Source organism: Myxocyprinus asiaticus, chromosome 7 (genome assembly GCF_019703515.2).
Source record: "Myxocyprinus asiaticus isolate MX2 ecotype Aquarium Trade chromosome 7, UBuf_Myxa_2, whole genome shotgun sequence".
NCBI classification, from domain to species: domain Eukaryota; kingdom Metazoa; phylum Chordata; class Actinopteri; order Cypriniformes; family Catostomidae; genus Myxocyprinus; species Myxocyprinus asiaticus.
The window spans coordinates 25,215,876-25,236,956 of NC_059350.1; the positions used below are offsets into that span (position 1 = coordinate 25,215,876).

At 39.1% G+C, this 21,081-nt stretch overlaps 1 protein-coding gene across 5 annotated transcripts; it reads left to right on the top strand.

Moving 5' to 3' along the window:
* The first annotated feature begins 519 nt into the window (after positions 1 to 519).
* LOC127443972 (interleukin-5 receptor subunit alpha-like) lies at positions 520 to 20,639 on the top strand. Of its 5 annotated transcripts, none has more exons than XM_051703061.1 (11): positions 520 to 666; positions 7,326 to 7,447; positions 7,968 to 8,011; positions 8,093 to 8,210; positions 8,330 to 8,441; positions 8,582 to 8,760; positions 10,388 to 10,524; positions 10,615 to 10,756; positions 10,836 to 10,941; positions 18,908 to 18,989; positions 19,084 to 20,639. In XM_051703061.1, exons 2-11 carry the CDS (start codon positions 7,351 to 7,353, stop codon positions 19,153 to 19,155), a joined length of 1,089 nt encoding a protein of 362 aa, XP_051559021.1. In that variant the 5' UTR covers positions 520 to 666; positions 7,326 to 7,350; the 3' UTR covers positions 19,156 to 20,639. The 5 variants fall into 5 exon arrangements, with proteins under 5 accessions (XP_051559021.1, XP_051559023.1, XP_051559020.1 ...); XM_051703063.1 differs by having other exon boundaries at positions 7,971 to 8,011; XM_051703060.1 differs by lacking the exon at positions 520 to 666 and adding an exon at positions 6,995 to 7,128.
* Positions 20,640 to 21,081: the final 442 nt, after the last annotated feature.

Below are 21,081 nucleotides of genomic sequence, written 5' to 3' on the forward strand. Positions count from 1 at the left end.
CAGCAGGTTGGCCGCAGTCCGGAGCAGCATCGCCAGCTCTTACGGTCAATGGAGTTGGAGATGACCGGCCGCCCGTTTGCCTTCACCCAACGGCTCTAAGACACCTGCCGGAGATGGCTGCTGGCGGGGGATCACGACGTCGAGGAAATAATCGATCAGGTGGTATTGGAGCAGCTCGTCCATCGGCTACCGCAAGGAACAGCGGAATGGGTCCAGTGCCACCGCCCGGCATCGCTGGAGGAGGCTGTTCGATTGGCGGTGGACCATATGGCAGCGTACTAGAGGGAAGAAGAGCTCTCCCACTCTCTCTCCCCTCCCCCTGTGTTTTCCCCGTTCTCTTCCCCCTCCCCTCTTCTCTCTCACTCTGCTCTCTCCCCAGAGCCTGTTCCTGCACCAGGGAGGTGCGGAGTCCTGCCACTGAAGCCAGTTCCCCGCGCCCGGGGTGTTGCATCGCCCACAACAGCAACAGTGCCCCGCCGCTCTCCCCCTCAGGTGGAAGTGTCCACCGACGCAGGTATTGGTATGGTGCCTGGGCTGGATTGCTGGAGTTGTGGGGATCCGGGACACTTCCGGGATCAATGCCTTGTGATGGAGCTGGGAACGGTGGTTCGGATCCCTGACACTCCGCAGGCTGCCCCCGATCGGGCCAGAGCATACCAGATACCGGTAAGTGTCAAGGGGGGTACTCACCAAGCATTGTGTATACGGGTTATAATCAAACCACTATCCACCAATGCATGGTTCAACATGAGGCTTTGGGCACAGCTAAAATGGTGAGGGTGAAGTGTGTGCATGGGGATATTCACAACTACCCTGTGGTAACCCTTGTGATCAAATTTCGGGGAACAAAACATAGAGTGGAGGCCGCGGTTAGTTCCCGCCTCACCCATCTACTGATTTTGGGGACTAACTGGCCTGAATTTAGAAATGTATTAAAGGGTACATGCACGGATGGGTCCTGCACTAAAGCAATGAGATGTGAAATGTGCGATGCTCTGGCAGGGGAGGCGGAGCCAGGGCCGTCTTCGTCTGCTCCACATCAGGATGACGCGAGGGGGGGAGAGGCTGCAGCCCCTCCCATCCTCAGGGAATTTCCCGAAGAGGATTTCCCTTTGGAGCAGTTGCAAGACGAAACCCTCAAGCACGCCTTTGACCAAGTGAGAATGATCGATGGTCAACAACTCTAGCTGAATGTCACCCTTTCATATCCTTATTTTGTAATTAGTGATGCAGGATGCTCAGACAAAGGAAGATACAACCCAGCTCTTAATACCGTGGAGCCGTCGGGAAATGGTGTTCCAGGCGGCTCATTATAATCCCATGGTGGGTCTTCTAGGGGAAAGAAAAACACTAAACCACCTAATAGCCCGTTTTTATTGGCCGGGCATTGTCGACAATGTCCGCAGGTGGTGTGCGGCATGCCGCGAATGCCAGCTGGTGAATCCACCGGCCACGCGAAAAGCGCCATTGTGCCCTCTTCCACTGATCGAGGTCCCCTTCGAGAAAATTGGAAAGGACCTCGTCAGGCCATTAGAGCGGTCAGCACGTGGACATCGCTTTGTATTGGTCCTAGTGGACTATGCAACGCAATATCCGGAAGCAGTGCCTCTGCGCAGCATCTCAGCACGTAGTGTTGCAGAGGCACTCTTCAAAATAATCTCCCGGGTGGGGATTCCGAAAGAAATCCTCACTGATCAGGGCACAACTTTTATTTTACGGACACTATGCGAGCTTATGAATTATTGGGCATTAAATCAATCCACACCAGCGTTTACCATCCACAAACAGATGGCCTGGTGAAGCAATTTAATAAAACCCTTAAAAACATGATTCGTTTGTGGTCACGTGATGCGATGCAAGAAGCAGACATGTGAGCGACAAGCTCTGCGCACTTTGCAAATTTTTTAATTATTTTCATGTTATAATCTGGTGAAATTTGATACACCCAGTTACGCATTTGCTCTTTAAGGCAAAACATGGCAAATAAGTCAAAATCCTCGGGCTCTTGAGTCATTAAAAGACACTTACATGTTCAGGATGAAAGCCCCGACAGGCCTACAGACCGGGGATTTGATTTGGATAGCGTGGCGGGAGAGGTGATCCAGCGTCAGCTGACCAACATGTCGGTGATGTTGATGAAGTTTCTTGCTGACTTTAATACGTCGATCGATTATGGCGATGGAAATAAAATTCTCTGAGTTAGTTACAAGAGTGACTGATGTTGAGAGATGATTTTCTGGAGTCTTCAGAGAGGGAATTAACCGCTAATCCGCCCACGACCAAAGTTGATTTGGAACATCTCCTTGAAAAGCTTGAAGATCTTGAGAATAGAAGCCGCAGGAATAACGTTAGAATTGTTGGAATTCCTGAGCATGAGGAGGGCAAAGATATGGTGAAATTCCTAGACGAGCTTTTCCCGAGTCTGCTCGACATAACAGGCCATAAACTGGAAATCGAGCGAGCTCACAGAGTCCCAGCTCACAGATTTGCTGAGGGAGATGGGCCCCGATCAATCCTGGCCAGATTTCTGAGATCATCCGATAAAGATCTTGTGTTGCACCAGGCGAGGAGCAAAGGGAAGCTTTCTTGGAAGAACCATAATATTTTCTTGTTCCCGGACTTTGCGAGTTCGACGAGAGAAACGTGATTGGTTCAAGGAATATAAGAAACTCTTACATCAGCGAAAGATCACTTTTGCTCTGATGTTTCCGGCCAAACTGAGAATAGAAACGAAGGACGGTCGCAAAGTATTTACATGTCCCAATCATTCAATGTCTTTTATTGAATCAATGGGTGTGTAAACAATTGGGTGTTTCTCATGTGAGTGGGTCGACTCGCTGTACTTACTCTGGCTTTTGAGGAAGCTGGGCGTCATTTTGGTTTCTTTTTTCTTTTTGTGTTGGCTCCGCCGAGCGGCTGGAGTTTGTTTTGTGAATAACACTTTTCCTTAAAGAAACTTTTGCATTGACAAAAGATTACTTTTGCATTGAAGTTCCCGGCCAGTTTGAGAGTGGACACTACGGATAACTGCAAAATATCTACATGCTCACACAAAGGATGTCTTTTATAAAGTTGACGGATTGTGTAAGTCATGGTATATACTTTTATGCGGCCTCCGAGTGAATTGACTCGACCATCCGGGGAACCGGGATGCCGGTTTTGTTTCTATTTGTATTGGTTCCGTCTAGCGGCTGGAGCTTGTTCTATTGAATAACTCTCCTTTAGAACAGCTGTGGATTAATCTGTTCGTTCATCGTGCTTATTCCTCCTGCTGGCTGGAGTTTGTTTTGTTGAGTATTTTTACGGGACATTAAAATGATTACGTCATCCGCTGAACTCATAACAGCCGGCTCACTGAACATTCGTTTATCTGTCCGAGGAATCTGAACAGTTTTATATAAGATGGAATTTGTTTTGTGGAAGATCACACCTTTGACAGTTCTGTGAATGAATCTACACATTCTTTGAGTTCATTCTTCTTATTGGCTGGGGTTTATTTTACAAAGTATTTTCTGTTATGTAATTTTGCGTCACAAATTTGTGAGGCAAAATTGAGCAATCCGATGGCAAAGTTGTCGTGGGGGCTCGTGGGCGTTCATGGACCTTTAGAGTTTAGAGGGTTGTCGCCGGTTGGCGCTTTCGTGCACGGGGTTAATGCACACGTTTTTCTTTTTTCTGTTTGTTTTGGTCGGGGGAAAGTTCGGGGTTTGATTGTTTCACTAATGGGGAATGTGGTCTGTATAATTTTGTTTTTGACACACAATTTATTTTTTCTTCTATATCAAAATGTAAAAGGTTAATATGAGTGTACTATCTCTCTCCACATGGAATGTGAATGGGTTGGGGCACCCCCATAAAAAGAAGGAAGGTTATTACTTTTCTTAAATGTAAGAAATATGATATAGTGTTTCTTCAAGAAACGCATCTTTCCCTGCAGGAAGCTGAAAAATTTGGGAAGATATGGGGTGGACATGTTTTTTTAGTGCTGGCTCAAGTAAGAGCAAGGGAGTCATTATATTGATGAATAAACATCTACAATTCAAATGTCTCAAACAGGCTAAAGATAAATTAGGGAGAGTCATTATTGTTTTAGCTGAAATTCAAGGGCAAAGGTTGAATTTGGCTAATATTTACGCACCTAACGCTGATGATCAGAGCTTTTTTATAGATCTTGAAGGGATGCTGCAAACCTCTGGCTCCCCTCATGATATAATATTGGGAGGAGACTTTAATCTTTTGATGGACTCAGTCCTTGATCATAGTGAAGCAAATGTGTGTAAACCCCCTAGAGCAACATTGACGCTTCACAGGATGTGTAAAAATCTTGGTCTTACAGATATTTGGAGACTTTTGAACCTATCTGGTAGGGACTATATATTTTTTTCATTAGTCCATAAGATTTATTCTAGAATAGATTTTTTTTTATATCCAAATATATTTATTTTATTTATTTAATCCCTCATTTCATCTGTTGTTGATTGCTCAGTTGGAAACATTTTAGTCTTGGATCACGCCCTGGTGAGTTTAGAGGTGTTGCCATATACAGAGAAAAAGAAATCATATAGTTGCCGCCTTAATGTGTCCCTTTTGCAAAATCCTGATTTCCGACAAATGTTAAAGACTGAAATCAATGTTTATATAGAGACCAACTGGTCCTCATTATCCTCTGTGGGCGTGGCTTGGGAGGCACTTAAGGCAGTTCTTAGGGGTCGGATCATACAGTATGCCTCATTCACCAAAAAATCCAAAGCACAAGAACTCGTGGAGTTGGAAGGAAATAGTGCCGAGGCAGAGCCGAAGCGCCGTATGTCATCTGATGGCCTCAGAGAATTGACCTGATTGAAATATAGATATAATACTCTTTTGTTGCGGAAAGTGGAGTTTTGGTTGTTCAGGGCAAGACAGTCATACTTTGAGTCGGGGGACAAAGCAGGAAAACTTTTGGCTAGATATATAAAGCAGAGAGTGTCTTTTTCTACCATTCCCTCTGTGAAATCTGCAGGTGGTGAAATATTTACCACGGCCATTGATATTAATAATGCTTTTAAAGAATTCTACTTTGATCTCTATAGTTCCACGTCTTCATCTACTGATGAAGATATTAGGAACTTTGTGGAACCATTAGATCTTCCTAAACTGACGACTAAGCAAATAAATTCTCTTGATTCTGAGATAAACTTGGAGGAGCTTGATGAGGTAATTAAGGCCTTGCCTACAGGCAAGGCTCCGGGGCCTGACGGCTTTTCCTCTGAGTATTTCAAATCTTATGCTACAGAACTGGCTCCACTTTTGTTAGAAGTTTATACGGAATCATTAAAGAATGGAAAGCTTCCTCCAACCATGACGCAAGCCCGGATCAGTCTGATTCTTAAAAAGGACAAAGATCCAAGCGAGTGTAAAAGTTACCGCCCAATTTCCCTGATCCAGTTAGATGTAAAAATTTTGTCAAAAATTCTGGCTAATCGATTAAGTAAAGTTATGATAACACTTATACATATAGATCAGGTGGGGTTTATTCGAGGCTGTAGCTCTTCTGATAATATTAGGCCCTCCTTCCCCATTATTGTTCTGTCTTGCCCTGGAACCATTAGCAGCCGCGATAAGAAAGGAGGATGATTTTCCAGGGGTGATTGTGGGAAGTGTGGTGCAAAAGCTTCTGCTTTACCCAGATGATATTTTATTATTCGTCTCCGACCCTACTAGATCTATGCCTTGCCTCCACAGAATTATTAACTCCTTTTCCAAGTTCTCAGGATACAAAGTCAGTTGGTCTAAATCCGAAGCTTTGGCTTTGACAGCGTACTGTCCAGTAACGGCCTTCCAGCCGGGTGCCTTCCAGTGGCCCAAACAGGGAATTAAGTTTTTGGGAATTTTATTTTTTTCCCTATTAGTCATTGACATTGAGAATTGGCACATAAAGAGTTGGGTCCTAACGAGTATCATGATCGCCAGACAGGTTATTTTAAGGGGTTGGAGGTCGGTTGGAGCACCCTCATTTCATGAGTGGTGGTCAGAGATGGGGAGGGTGGCGGCCTTTGAGGAAGGGATGTATAGAAGGCTGGGAAATATGGGGTTATTTGATAGGAAATGGGGCAGATATTTGGCCTTTTTGGAAGGCTTTCGGGGAGGGGTAGTGGAGAGGGATCTTTAGTTTTAAATATGTGTGTGCAATTTGATTGTTTTTTGAAAATATGCTTTTTTTTTTTCTTTTTTTGTATGTGCGTGTTTATTTTTTAATTTTTTTATTTTTTATTTTTTATTTATGACCACTGGGATGTGTTTGTGTCAGGTGGGGGTGTTCGGGGGGAAGGGTTTAATTGTACATAATTTGATTCCGCATTTTCTGTGATGTTTATTTATTTTGTTGAATGGTATCAATAAAAATTGTTAATAACAAAAACAAAGATACAAATACACGGTGCTTTCGGAAATGATTACCATGAAACTACTTGGCATTGCACTTATTCAGTCATATTGTAGTGTCAGCTACAGAAATGTATTAATGAAAACATTATGTTCAAATTATTTTATTGCTGTTATGTGAAAATGTACAGTTTGGCTCTACTGATTATCCAAAGAAATATAAAAAATATATATATTATACAAAAAATATATATAATATAAAAAATAATAATAATACAAAATAAAAAAAATCTGTCCAAATTTCAGATTCATAAATGCAAATTTACAGTTAAAAACCCATTGACAGTAGCCTGTTAGAGACTCAAAATAAAAAAGCTATCAAGACTTAATTATTAAGGCTTTATAAAGTTTTTATTTTAATTTTATTCTAAATGTACTTTATATTTTGTGTTTATAGGTACTGTTTATATGTAGTTTTATACATAACTCATTTGTAATGCCAATGTTTATAATCATACAAATTGTATAATTTTGAGTTTATTGAATAAAAAATAAATAAATGAGGAAGTATTATTTTGAGTATTGCGAATCACCCCATAAAGTCCAATCATAGAAGTTTTAAAAACATCCCCCTCCCCTTTTTAACTTCCTGGCTGCATGCTTTCCAGTAAAGAGTTGGCTGCATTTCCTCTTGTGCTACGCAAATTCTCATAAGGGAAGTCAGTTGTTACATCGGCCATACTACCATCAAAATATTGGCTAAAGGTAATGCAAAATTAAATATTATTGATATGAATTCTAAAAAACAATGTTTCCACACTTTTAAAACATGCGGACAAATAACACTCTAGGCCTACACATGTTACACATTCAACACATGTTGAGTGAATGTGTGTTTTGTTTTTATGACATTTGTTGAAGTGTAACAAGGTGTTTCTGTTCTGTGTGTCTTGTATCCACAGACTTCTGATCATTTCTTCATAAAACATGATTTGTGAAGCACATTTGCCAAGGGTTATTCGCCTAAGATTCATTTTGACATTTGGACTCATTTTAATTCTGTCATTTACCAAGCCGGATACTGGTCAGTGTGTTTTTGGTTTAATTATAGACTATTAGATACAGTATTAATGTATTGCCTTTAAAGAGTTTGTAAAGTACACCTACATTTTTCTTTTCATATTATGCACTGGTAACACTTTACAATAAGTTTTCATTTGTTAACAGTAGTTAACAACATTAGTTAACAGGAACTAACAATGAACAATACTTTTACAGCATTTATAAATAATTTCAACATATAGTTATAAAGTTTTAAAATCAAATGTTGTATATGTTAACATTAGTAAATGCACTATGAACTACAATGAACAATTATATTTGTATTAACTATTATTAACAAAGATGAATAAATGCTGTAAAAAATATTAGTTCATTGTTAGTTCATGATACCTAATGCATTAAATCATGTTAATGAATGAAACCTTATTGTAAAGTTTTACCTATTTATTTATTGTCATTAGCCTTCATAATAATCCTGTCAGCAATTATAATATATAAATTGCTTGAACTTTCTAAGCTGTAAGTAAATTTCTTTTTCCCAGTAGAGTTATCAGATGAAGGGAATGACATTTGTGTTGGCTATGAGGTAATGAGTACTACACAAGACAACTGTAGTACATTTATGTTTAATAGTTACTGAATTGGTTTAATTGAATTTTTCCTCCAGGACATGCATTGTGCAGACATTTATATTAGGAAGTCTGATGGGAGTATGGATTTTCACTTTAAACACTCATTCAAAGACGTGGACAATCAGACGAACCTTTACTTAAAACTTCCTCCCAGTAAGGCATTTATTTTTTGCACTGCTTTCCCCCCCTCCATTGGTTAAATGCTCTTTGTATTCGTTTCATGTGAATCCTGTTTTTTTTAATCTCACGTCTTTCTCCTCTACCCTCTAAAGCCCTCCATTATTTCAACTTTGACAACATCACCTGTATCCTGGACATGAAAGATCAACTCAACTGTTCTTGGAATATAACTGGTCTCCCTAAAAATGCACAGTACTCGGCTTAGTAAGTATGGATTTATTTTATCATGATCATAATTATGTTAAAGCTATCTTAATTAAACAATTCCACTCAACCTTCTTTCTACTTCAAATTGTATAGCTTTCTGAAAATCAATAATATCCTTCTTTGTCTTCATTTATCAGTGTAGTCCAAGAAAATTCAAACCATCAGTTGAATTGTTCTCATAATGTGGCAAATGAGGCTGTTGAATGCCATGGCCATAATGCTTTTAAACATTTAGAACATGTGGTTGTTAAAGTAAATGTTTCAATACCAAAGCACTGGTATGTTGTTGGAAAAGAGATACATAAAGGAAATATAGGTAAGAAATTCTCTTTGCATATATGAAGTTCCTACTTAATGTATGAATAGGTATTGTAACAATGCAAATATACACTCACTGAGCACTTTATGAGGAACACTATGGTCCTAATAAAGTGCCCGATGTGGTCCTCTGCAGTTGTAGCCCATTCACCTCAAGGTTCGATGTGTTGTGCATTCTGAGATGCTATTCTGCTCACTACAATTGTACAGAGTGGTTATCTGAGTTACCGTAACCTTTCTGTCAGATCAAAACCAGTCTGGCCATTCTCCTTTGACCTTTCTCATCAACAAGCAGGGTTGGGAGGGTTACTTTTGAAATGTATTCCACTACAGATTACAGAATACATGCTGTAAAATGTAATTTGTAACGTATTCTGTTAGATTACTCAAGGTCAGTAACATATTCTAAATAATTTGGATTACTTCTTCAGCACTGGTAGATTTTTTCACTTGTTTTGACTATAAAAACTCTGCCAGTACAGTAAGACAAAATACACATGTTAAAAATACATTATCTGAAAAACCTAAATATCTTATGCAGTGTTGTTTCTAAAACAAGATCAATCAAACTGATCTTGTTTTAAGGATTTTTAGATATTTTTACAGGAAAACAATACAAAAATTATCAAGAATACGATTTTTGCCCTAATATCAAAGGTCTTACTAGAAAAAAGAAATTATGATCCAACATGAATTTTTTTGATAAAGAAAATATGATCATGCCTGGTAACGTGCATGTAAAATGGCTAGAAATAGCATTTTAGCTTAGCATAAAGCTGACAATTTACGCAAGGTTTATTTCTATTTTTTGTGCTTCAAACTTACCTCAAACTTACTTCTCTGTCTGCACGTATGAATGTAACACATCATAAGAAAGTGTTTCACTGCTGTTCAAATGCACTTTGGATCGCATCATTTATATGTATAAATGTTTTCCATCTGAAAGGACTAAATATTAAATGAAACAAATGACAATAAAATGCAAAGTAATCTCTTCAGTAATCAAAATACTTTTTGAATGTAACTGTATTTATAAATACCAATGATTTAAATTGTAACTGTAGTGGAATACAGTTACTTATATTTTGTATTTTAAATACGTATTCCCGTTACTTGTATTTCGTTACTCCCCAACCCTGTCAACAAGGCATTTCCATCTGTAGAATTGCCGCTTACTGGATGTTTTTTTGTTTTTGGCACCATTCTGAGTAAACTCTTTTGTGCGTGAAAATCACAGGAGATCAGCAGTTACAGAAATACTCAAACCAGCCTGTCTGGCACCAACAATCATACCACGATCGAAATCACTGAGATCACATGTTTTTTCCCCCATTCTGATAGTTGATGTGAACATTAACTGAAGCTCCTGACCCATATCTGCATCACTTTATGCATTGCACTGCTGCCACACAATTGGCTGATTAGATAATCGCATTAATAAGTAGGTGTACAGGTGTACCTAATAAAGTGCTAAGCAAGTGTATATTAAGAAGCAGAATATATTAATGAGGAAAGTATTAAGTGTGACTGTTAATTCTACTGCTACAAATACTTACTGTATACTGCAGTCAAACTAAACGATATGAAGCCATTTGACAATGGAAATGTTTGGTTTTTCTTTTCAGTAAAGCTTGACCCCCCAAATAACATCAACATTTCAAACCGGTTAAATGAGCTGGAAATAAATTGGACAATTCCTGAGGCTGAAATGTACAGTAAAAATACTGAATGTTATAAGTATGAGTTGCAGATCAACGATGAGGTATGGACATTAATTAATTAATATTTACTTAATATTTACTTTTACTTTATGCACAGCTGTAAAACTTCATAATAAACATTTTGTCTCAAGGTGGTTCCTTTGTCAGAAGGACAGTTATCATATAGTAAGAAAGATATAGACCTGACAAGAAAGTATGCTATTAAGATGAGGGTGATTCTATCTAAGCACTGCTTTGATGCCATTTATTGGAGTGACTGGAGCAATGTACTGGGTAAGTAAATCTTTGTTATATTAATGATTATGTGTATCAGTACAAGTAATACGTTTTTTGTTGTCTGTTTTTAAATCAGAGGTTGGTCCATTTGAAAAGGTGTACCAGGTGAATCCATGGGTGATAATAGCATTTGTCCTTCCTATGCTCCTTTTGTCTTTCCTGTTGATCTGCAAGTGCCAAAGGTACAGTATGCTAAACCAATTATGTTCTTGTATTATTAATTATTGTTAGAGCTGTCAATCGATTAAAACATCTAATTGAATTATTTACATGATACACTGATTAATTAATCAAATTAATCATAAATAATCACATTTATCAGTATTTGTAGAGATAAAGCTGACTACTTCTAAAAGAAGGTAATTCAAAGACATTGCATTATTGTGACAGACATGTAAATTGAATCGACATTACAGAAAGTGGTTTATAAGTCAGTGTATTGTTGTTTTATTTGTATATAATCTAACATAAGCCTGTCATTGGCCTACAGTCCACAGCAATCCATTTTGCACTCAAGTTTATCAGTCTATCCAAGGTAGACTTGGGCTGTTCACGCAGAACACATTCTCAGATTTGTTGAGCTATTTTTTGATTGTTGGTTTATGTACATATGTGTCAGACAGATGTCTTTGGCCCAGACTGATTGCACAGTGAATTCAGCAAGGTCAAAAGTTCTGCTGCTGAAATTGGTCTGTGCTTTCTGAAATTCATACCACTGCCCCTAGTGGCTGAAGCTGGAAGTGTTGTTGAACCTATGGCACATGTAAGGTTTAGTTTTTGGTAGACTCAGCCTCAGACGGCATGCCCACGGACCGCCCACAGTACGTTCTCTAACCATCTGATGCTTATAGCCCACAACTGGCAAACACTTTCTCGATCAACTCAGCGCAAACCTGACTGGCTGGTTCGATGGAACTTAAGCGAGTAGACGCACAGAGGACATTTTATCAGTCCGCCTGGAAGCCGAGTTGTGTTCACAAGGTTCATTGTTGATAGAATGAGCGCTTTTGAGGAAGAAATAATCACAGAATTTGCCCAAGTGTGCCAGGTTATTGACATCAAATCTTTTAAAGATATTCAGAGTTTCGTTTGAGGCATGTAGCAAAAAAAGTGGATATCCACTTGCCATAGGTGAATTACAGACCAGGCCAATGAGCATATTGACCAGGGTCCCTCGACTACGACTGTTTGTATATGCTTAAATATGTGGGCCCCACAGCTTATACAAGAGCCCCTCAAAAGGGCCCTGTGACTATGAGGGTCCCCAGCCCTCATAAAGGACCCTTTTGCCTTCCTGTTTCTGATTAAATTTTTTGAGCCACTCTTTAATCTTATAACGCCTGGTGAAAGTTTCCATGCTCTTCTGGAAGTAGAAGACCTTGTAAAATAATTCCCAAAATAGCTACCTTCAAATTTTGATGCACTCATTTTTATGTGTAAGTAAAAGTAAAATTAACAATAATGTTTATCTTGTTACTGATATTTCAAAATGTGTATTTATTGAATTCAAGCAATATGTGCTTAAAATGTATTTTATAGAAAAATACGTTTAAACAGGTTTTAAAAAAAATAAATTCTGACTATTTCATATGTTGGGCTTTATATGGTTAAGCTTTATTCTTTGTATAAAAGGGCTGTTGAACAAAAACATTTATTACACTATTTATTGCATGTTTGCTGTACATTACAAAAAAATAACTTGGCTTAGGTGGTTGGGAAAAAGAAAATACTGAGCCCTAAAAGAAAACTGGCCCGAGCCCTTGCTAGTCATAATCTGCCCCTGCCACGAGCAGAGCTGCATTTTCTGCTCTATTTACTTAGTTATGTCTGTGACTCTTTACACTTTTCTCCCATGCGTTTTCAGTGCAATCGCTCGCAGAGACTCGCGCGCCATTAAATAAATAATTTTTCTCCCATGTCGGTCTTTTATTATGGTATGGTACATCTCAGATAACCCCACCCCTAAACACCCCGACTGTGATTGGTTCCTTTACATGTAAGTTAGGTGGCTTTTCCTATCTAAATGGGCGGTTCTTGGCCATTTGAAGCGGCTATAGACCTCAGACCTATGCCACAGTAATAGGTCTAGCTATGCAAGACAAACTTTTTGTGTGAAATGTCCACAGAGTGGTGCCAAAAGTGATTTGTATTTTAAATTGTAGGCGATGTACTACTGTCAACATAATGCATATTTTATTAACCCAGCGCAATAACCCAAACCCTAACCCTATACCTAACTGTCAATGGAGTACAAATTTAATTTTAGAACGAAAATGCAACCTTGAATTGCACTCACTGTTGTTTATATGAAAACGATTACTTCTTGGTTTCAGTGGGACCAGAGTCCCTGTCTCTGAGTAATTCAGCAGAATGGGATTGATTTTAAGGTACATTAACATTTCAAATCAAATCAAATCACTTTTATTGTCACACAACCATATACACAAGTGCAATAGTGTGTGAAATCCTTGGGTGCCGTTCCGAGCAACATAGCAGTCGTGACAGTGATGAGACATATACCAATCTACAATAAACATCAAATTTACACAACACAATTTAAAATCTAATATACACATAATTACACACAACACAATATACAAATAATAACATACAATGTACATTATACAATACACACAATATAGAATACACATTATACAATTTAAAAAAATAGTATATATAAAATGTACAGTAGGTTGTATTGTACTTCATTGACATCCAGGCTGTCAGTTGATAGTCAGTTGCCAGTGTGTTGTTAAGAGAATATAATTTATGACAGTCCAGTGTGAGATAATAAAATTAATAAAGTGCAGTGCTGATGTATATTGATTGTGTGAGATCAAGAGTTTAAAAGTCTGATTGCTTGGGGGAAGAAGCTGTCATGAAGTCGGCTGGTGCGGGTCCTGATGCTGCGATACTGCCTGCCTGATGGTAGCAGTGAGAGCAGCCCATGGCTCGGGTGGCTGGAGTCTCTGATGATCCTCTGAGCTTTTTTCACACACCGCCTGGTGTATATGTCCTGGATGGAGGGAAGCTCACCTACGATGATGTGTCTGGCAGTTCGCACCACACTTTGCAGGGCTTTGCGGTTGTGGGTGGTGCTATTGCCGTACCAGGCGGAGATGCAGCCAGTCAGGATGCTCTCTACAGTGCTGGTGTAGAACTGTGTGAGGATGTGGCGGTTCATTCCAAACTTCCTCAGCCGTCTTAGGAAGAAGAGGCGCTGATGAGCCTTCTTCACAACGGCCTCACTGTGGACGGACCATGTGAGTTCCTCAGTGATGTGGACACCCAGGAACTTGAAGCTGCTGACTCTCTTCACTGGTGCTCCATTGATGGTGATGGCTGTGTTCTCTGTCTTTACTCCTGAAGTCCACCACAAGCTACTTTGTCTTGCTGACGTTGAAGGAGAGGTTGTGCTCCTGACACCAGCATGTCAGAGTGAGCACCTCCTCTCTGTAGGCTGTTTCATCATTGTCAGTGATCAGACCTACCACCGTCGTATCATCAGCAAACTTAATGATGGCATTGGCGCTATGTGTTGCCACACAGTCATGTGTGTACAGGGAATACAGGAGTGGGATAAGAACACAGCCCTGCGGGGCTCCAGTGTTGAGGGTCAGTGATGAGGAGATGTTACTGCCCATTCTAATCACCTGGTGTCTGCTTGACAGGAAGTCCAGGAACCAGCTGCACAGTGAGCTGTTTAAGCTCAGAGCCCGGAGTTTCTCATCAAGCTTGGAGGGCACTATGGTGTTGAATGCTGAGCTGTAGTCTACAAACAGCATTCTCATATAAGAGTTCCTTTTTTCCAAGTGGGAGAGAGCAGTATGTATTGTAGATGCAATGGCATCATCAGTGGAGTGGTTGTTGCGGTAAGCAAACTGCAATGGGTCCAGTGATGGAGGCAGCACAGAGCAGATGTAATCTCTGATTAGTCTCTCAAAGCATTTGCTGATGAAGGGGGTCAGAGCAACAGGACACCAGTCATTTAAGCAAGTGATTTTGGATTGCTTTGGTACAGGCACAATGGTGGACATTTTAAAGCATGTGTGGACTACAGACAAAGAGAGGGAAAGGTTGAAAATATCCGTAAAAACACCAGCCAGTTGGTTCGCACACGCTCTGATGACGCGGCCCAAAATGCAGTCTGGACCCGCGGCTTTGTGGATATTCACCCATCGGAAGGATCGGGTTACATCCGCTACAGAGACGGAGAGTGAACTAACCTCTGTAGTTTCGGCCGCAAGAGTTCTCTCTGCGAGGGCTGTGTTATTTCCCTTGAACCGTGTATAAAAATTATTTAGCTCATCCGGGAGAGAGGCAGCGGTGTTCAGAGTTTTTATTCCCTTTAAAGTCCGTGATGATATTAATTCCTTGCCACATGCTTCTAGAGTTGGTGGTGTTAAACTGTCCTTCAATCTTGTTCCTGTACTGGCATTTTGCTGCTCTGATTTTTTGGAGGGCATAACTGGCTTGTTATGTTGATCATAAAACATACACCACCACCTCTGCTTTTACCTGAGAGGTCTTTTGCTCTGTCTGCTCAGTGCACGGAGAACCCCACGGGTTCAATGGCTGAGTCTGGAATCTCCGAAGACATCCAAGTTTCTGTAAGGCAGATAATGCAGCAGTCCCTCGTCTCTCGTTGGAAAGAGATCTGCGCTTTCAGCTCGCAGAGCTTGTTGTCCAGAGACTGAACATTTGCCAGTAGAATACTGGGTAGCGGGGGTCGATTTTCGTGACATCTTACTCTGATGAGAACACCGCCTCTGTTTCCCCTTTTCCCTCTGCATTTTCGCGGCCAGGCTGCCCAGACAAAGGGCTCCGCTGGCGTGTTTGTAAACAGCGGGTCGGCACTGAGGAATTTGAAGTCCGGTTTACGGTGTGTAATTGCAGAACCAATGTCCAAAAGTGTTTGTCTGTCATAGACAATAAGGCAAACAACATCCAAGACAAAAAACATAAGAATTGTAAACAAAACAAACAAAAAACTACAATGTTGTTTCGGAGCTCGCAACGCAGCAGCCATACTCGGCGCCATCTTGAGTCCAGTTTGGAACTGACATGTCGATTTCCCATGTCGATCATGTTGCTTTGTCCGCTGTGGCACATCAAGCTGTGGTAAAAAGTGTCTCAAGACCCCTGGATTATTTTCCATTCTGTTGTGCTCCATCTTGTTTTTTTTAATGCAAGAACAAATCCTGTGAGAGAGAGAGACTATCACTAATCAACAAGTAAGTTGTACAGTGTACTTAATTACACTGATGGGAAATATTTATGCACTCGAATGCTATATTTAGACAAAATGCTGCAATTTTAATGACAGAAAACATGAGAGAAAATGTGCACTGATTATCATTGATCTTTCCCTGGGCCACTTCTGTCAAGTATAGCGTCCGTGTAACATAGCAACAGCTGATGTTAGGGCTCTCACATAACTCATGTGAAAGTGTCTGTCAGAACACAATTCTGTTCCTTTAAATACAGGACGATTCCATATTATATGGAACATTTTTTGTTGGACGACTAGTCTTCATGACCCATCCCTAATTTTGAGTATGTAATCAGTGGGGTGTGCAAAGAAAACTGCAGCTCCACATTAATCTTCAATGCTGGTTCTGTATTCTTCATTGTTGAATGCCAGTTTGCAAAATGCTTTCTGTTTGTTAGTGCCACCATACTGTACAGTATAAGCTACACACACACACACACACTCCCCAATGAACTTTGGTTTGTCATCAGGTGAATGTTGCCGGTGTTAATTGTTCTAAAAAAATACATTATATTTCCTTGTTCAAAATCTTGTTTGAACTGAATATTGTGTTTACTGTGAAAGGGCCTTTATGCTGTATACTTCACAAGTGAGAATGTGAAATATTCTTCAAAGTGTCTTTATGAAGTGATTGATGTTGATGTGCATAGCTATGACAGTAAAATTTTTAGGGGTGTTTAGACAACCAGTTTTTACAGCACCAACACATGCTGTGCTTTCCTGTGCAAAAAGACAATAGCTGTTTCTCAATGTCCTTTATTTTTGTGTTCTTACATTCTTGTGGACATTTGATGTCATCATCACCCACTTCCAAAAAAAGAAAATAGTTAAGAGGTTAAATTTACATATTGCAGCACATCTCAAAACTGGCATAGATGTGTTTTATGTCCTCAAGTCTTCTGAGTTCGCTCTTTCAAGTTAGTTAGACAAGACTGATTTTCACAAGAACGAAAGAGAGCACATTCTTAGCACTGAGAAACACCCAATGTGTGAATTCACTCTATTTTTGGGATCTCTTAGACCGCAACACTCACTGCTCTGACAATTTTGTTGCACAGCTCACTTGACAGCTGCTAGTGCACTTGTACAACCCAAAAAGCTTGACTGGCAAATACCCACTCTTCTTAAGAAAAGGGCTTTAAAAAGTGAGAACAGAAAAATAGCCAGAAAGGGAAAGTGACACTAAACCTCTCAACCTCTATAAGTGCAACACACCCATTTTGAGCTGTTGAGCTAACTTTTGTTGTTAAGCATTTTGCATGAGACACACACTTTCAGACTCTGTCTCATGCCACCCTAATGGAAATGTTATAAATGTTTAGTCAAATAACATAATAACAAAGTGAAAATAGCACATCATAACTTGTGCTGCAGGTAAATATCTCAGAACTATCACAGGCAAAGTCCAGGCAACCACAAACCATGAGATTCATCCGCGTAGAAGAGCAGTGCCGAAACACAACTGATGTAAAATGTTTCCCCGGAAGTTGCTTGTAAATTTTAGTTTAAACCACAGATGACGCCAGAGAGCCTAAAGTTCCGTAGTGCAGCTTTAAGGATAGTTCTGGTATCAAATATGTGTGTGTCATTTATTTCCCCCATGTCATCAAAATCTTACTCTAACCAGGTAATCAAAGTTGGCAACTGTAAATAAACAAGGTGTGTCCCAAACGGCACACTTCTGCACTATTCTATGTCATTTTAAAGTGTAAGTAGTGCGATTAGTATGTTAACACTGAAAATGCAACAAATATAAGTGTACTATGAGTACCCGGATGATGCACTTCTTCAACCGTCAAAATGGAATGAGGAATGCTGGACAGTGGCCAGCGAACACATTTTTATTTGCTGTTTACACAGTCTAGTGCGGTCACAGAGACCGGTTAGATACCTCAGGTCACTTATTTCAGGAATATATTTCAGGGAGTAGAAACATTTTCTGCATAACATTCCATAAAAAAAATCACTTACAGCATCTTTAAGTAAGATGAGTGTTTTACACACTATTTGATCACAGTTTTCATAATATTTTTTTGCATTCAGTTTTTTAAAGAGAATCTGTCTCCATTTTCTTCTCTGAGAAAACACCACTGTCTCCCATGTGTCATCTGAAGTTTAATGTGCCATTGTCTTTTTCAGCATTCTGAACCTAGAAATGTGAAAAGAGTCTATTGCCTCAGCTTGCTTCATTGGCTGTAAAGTGGTTGTGTACAGTGCAGTGCAGCAAAAAACAGCAGTGTAACATTTTGTCATGCTACACCACTATATTTTTGGGTTTGTTGCTCGTTACTGGAAAGCTACTCTATTTTTAAAACATTGAGTTTAGATTGCATTTTTGACAGTGAAAACTGAGCTTTTCGAATACTCTTTCCCAAGTCGATTCATTTGAAAACAGCGTCTTCTCGTTGTAGTGTGGACAGGGGATTCAGAGTTTCAGACCGTACATGGAACGGTGATTTTTCGCATGCGTAGTAAGAGGATTTAAGAGTTTCCATACATTTCAGAGTGGATGAGAAACTTTACTCTTTAAACTCTTTAAAACGTTTCGAAAACATTTTCAAATGTACTGTATCCGGATTAATTTGGAGGTAGCCTTAGTTAAGTTATTAGCGTTGCATATACATTTTGTTATTTACTCCCCAACACTGCCTGTTTTATTTAAGGCTCAAGTAATATCAGTTTCAAAACAAGATAGTGGAGACTGACAAATGGACGAACCATTCAGACATATACTTGTGGAAATGTCTTGTTTCAATCTTGTTAGAACTAAAGTTGCAACTTTTGTCTGTCCTTGCTCTTATTGAACTGATAAATGACAACATTCCTTGGCTTGTATTCAGCTATATTTGAAGGCTTTTGTATTGTTAATTTTACAGGCTCACGGAAAAGCTTTTTCCTCCCATCCCAAGCCCATCTGTGAATGTGAAAAAACTTCTTGAGAAAGACAACTTCTGCCAGGTAAAATTACCAGACTTTATTTCAACACACCCATACTCTTAACACATGAAAAGTGAAGTATTAATGTTCTATTCTTTTTTTTTTTTTTTTTCAGCACATTACACACATTTGTGTGGAGTATGACAAAGTCACCACAGTGTATGGAACTGAGGAGAGGAATGGTTAGATCATGACATAAAGATCTTAAAATAATCCCAGTATACAGATTTGTAAATACATGGAAAGGATTTGGGAAGACTCTGGAATTCTGTTTTCATTGGCTATCTTTACATGTACTCCAACTGTCTTTTATTGTACAACAAAAGTTTTACTGATGGTCAGAAACACTTCCAAACAGAAGCCTGGTTTCTTCTTTTCAGCCATGTTTTTGGCCCTGTGCATAAACATAACTTGTCATCTGTTTGCAGTACATGCGCACTTTGGTCAGAGTGGAAATGTGATTTAAGCATATAAAGTACATACCTGTAAAGTGCAATTAAAACTGCAGTACGCCATATACAGTATTTTACTGTGATTATTGTTACTCTAATTATGAGCATAATTGTAATAACAGTATTTTGTTTATATGTGCTCTAACTCCATTACAGTACTTGCTTAATCGCATTACAGGGGTGCATGTAAAAATAGCCACTGAGGAAAATTAGGGAGCTGAACTTAAAATGTTCTTTGGTGACTTTTTATGAACATAATATGTACATGTGTTTATAAATGTGAGAAATCCAGAGCTAGAGGTCAAACAATTCTTATGTGGTTTTGTAGCTATTTAAGTAACATTCGATTCATGTCATAACATTCACAGTTGAATCATTTTACCTGTATGTTTAAACTCAAATCCAGTCTGTGCTTGTAAATGTATTATGCTTAAGAAATATTGAGCATATAGTACCTATATGAGTGTATGTAGCTTTTCAATTGGCTTTGTTTTCTAAAGCTATTTTGCTTGCTCCTTAAAATTGAATATTTCTAAAGATCTAAAGAGCCTCAAAATCTTGTGTTTGAAATCCTGGCTGTTTTATATAACTGAGGCAAATCACAGAAATTACCAGCCGGATGAACTGCGATGCACCTAATTGATCTCTGCCTGCATCACCTCGGTCTAATGATGGACTACACTCTTGAATACATAGACTATCAATTAATTGCCAACAAAACGCTTCATCAGCCAATTAACAAGGACAATGCATCTATGTGAACTTCTGCAGTTAATCCAGGATGGACTTCAAAGACAATAGTCATTAATCTTATAGTTATTACAAAATCTTTGTTTAAACACTGACCCTTAACACTTACTTAAATAATTTTAAACCATGACTTGCACTATACATAAGTAATATTGACATTATATTAATGATGTTAGCCAGAGGGGAACTGGCCCCCACAGTGAGCCTTGTTTCTCCCAAGGTTATTTTTCTCCATTAACCAACATCTTATGGAGTTTTGTGTCCCTTGCCACAGGGTTTATAAATAAAAAAATTTATTCAAGTATTTTTAAACAATTAACAGTCGTATTTTATCAAACTACACAATGATGACTAAGACATTATAGATATTACAGTTTCATTTTCTGTTAATGCATGATCTTCTGTGAAGCTGCTTTGAAACGATGCGTGTTGTGAAAGGCACTATACAAATAAAAATGACTTGACCATAGATTTGCTGGATATTTTGTGGCTTCCAGTTTTTTTTATTTATTTTTTTATTTCTAACGAGTTAAATGTCGTTATGTTGTTGTTGTCGTTAGTCTAGACGTTGCTAACAAAGGTTTTGTTGACCCATGGCCATGGAAACCCTGTAAATTAACAGTTTTTTCATTGTGCAGTAAACAATCACAATGCTGCAAGCAATTTCTGTGCCACTAGTGCTACCAAATGGAATAGTAGGAATTCGGGATATGGAATTTCTAGGGCTGATACCAATAACCAATCATTTTACTTTTTGCCTTTTAACCACAGATGGCTGGGATCTCATTGACTAACGTGTGGGGCACAATCATATTCTTTTGTCATTTACAAAGCCTAAGGCTGTTTTAGAGAAAAATGTGATTTCTAAACACTTGGTGACATTTTAAGTGTTATTCAAAAAAAGACATTGC

Excerpts from the sequence above, each read along its gene's own strand:
- LOC127443972 (XM_051703061.1), top strand. The coding sequence starts at position 7,351 with ATGATTTGTGAAGCACATTTGCCAAGGGTTATTCGCCTAAGATTCATT. Across the intron at positions 8,012-8,092 it reads ACATTTGTGTTGGCTATGAG|GACATGCATTGTGCAGACAT; the intron begins GTAATGAGTACT and ends TTTTTCCTCCAG. Across the intron at positions 8,442-8,581 it reads AATGCACAGTACTCGGCTTA|TGTAGTCCAAGAAAATTCAA; the intron begins GTAAGTATGGAT and ends TTCATTTATCAG.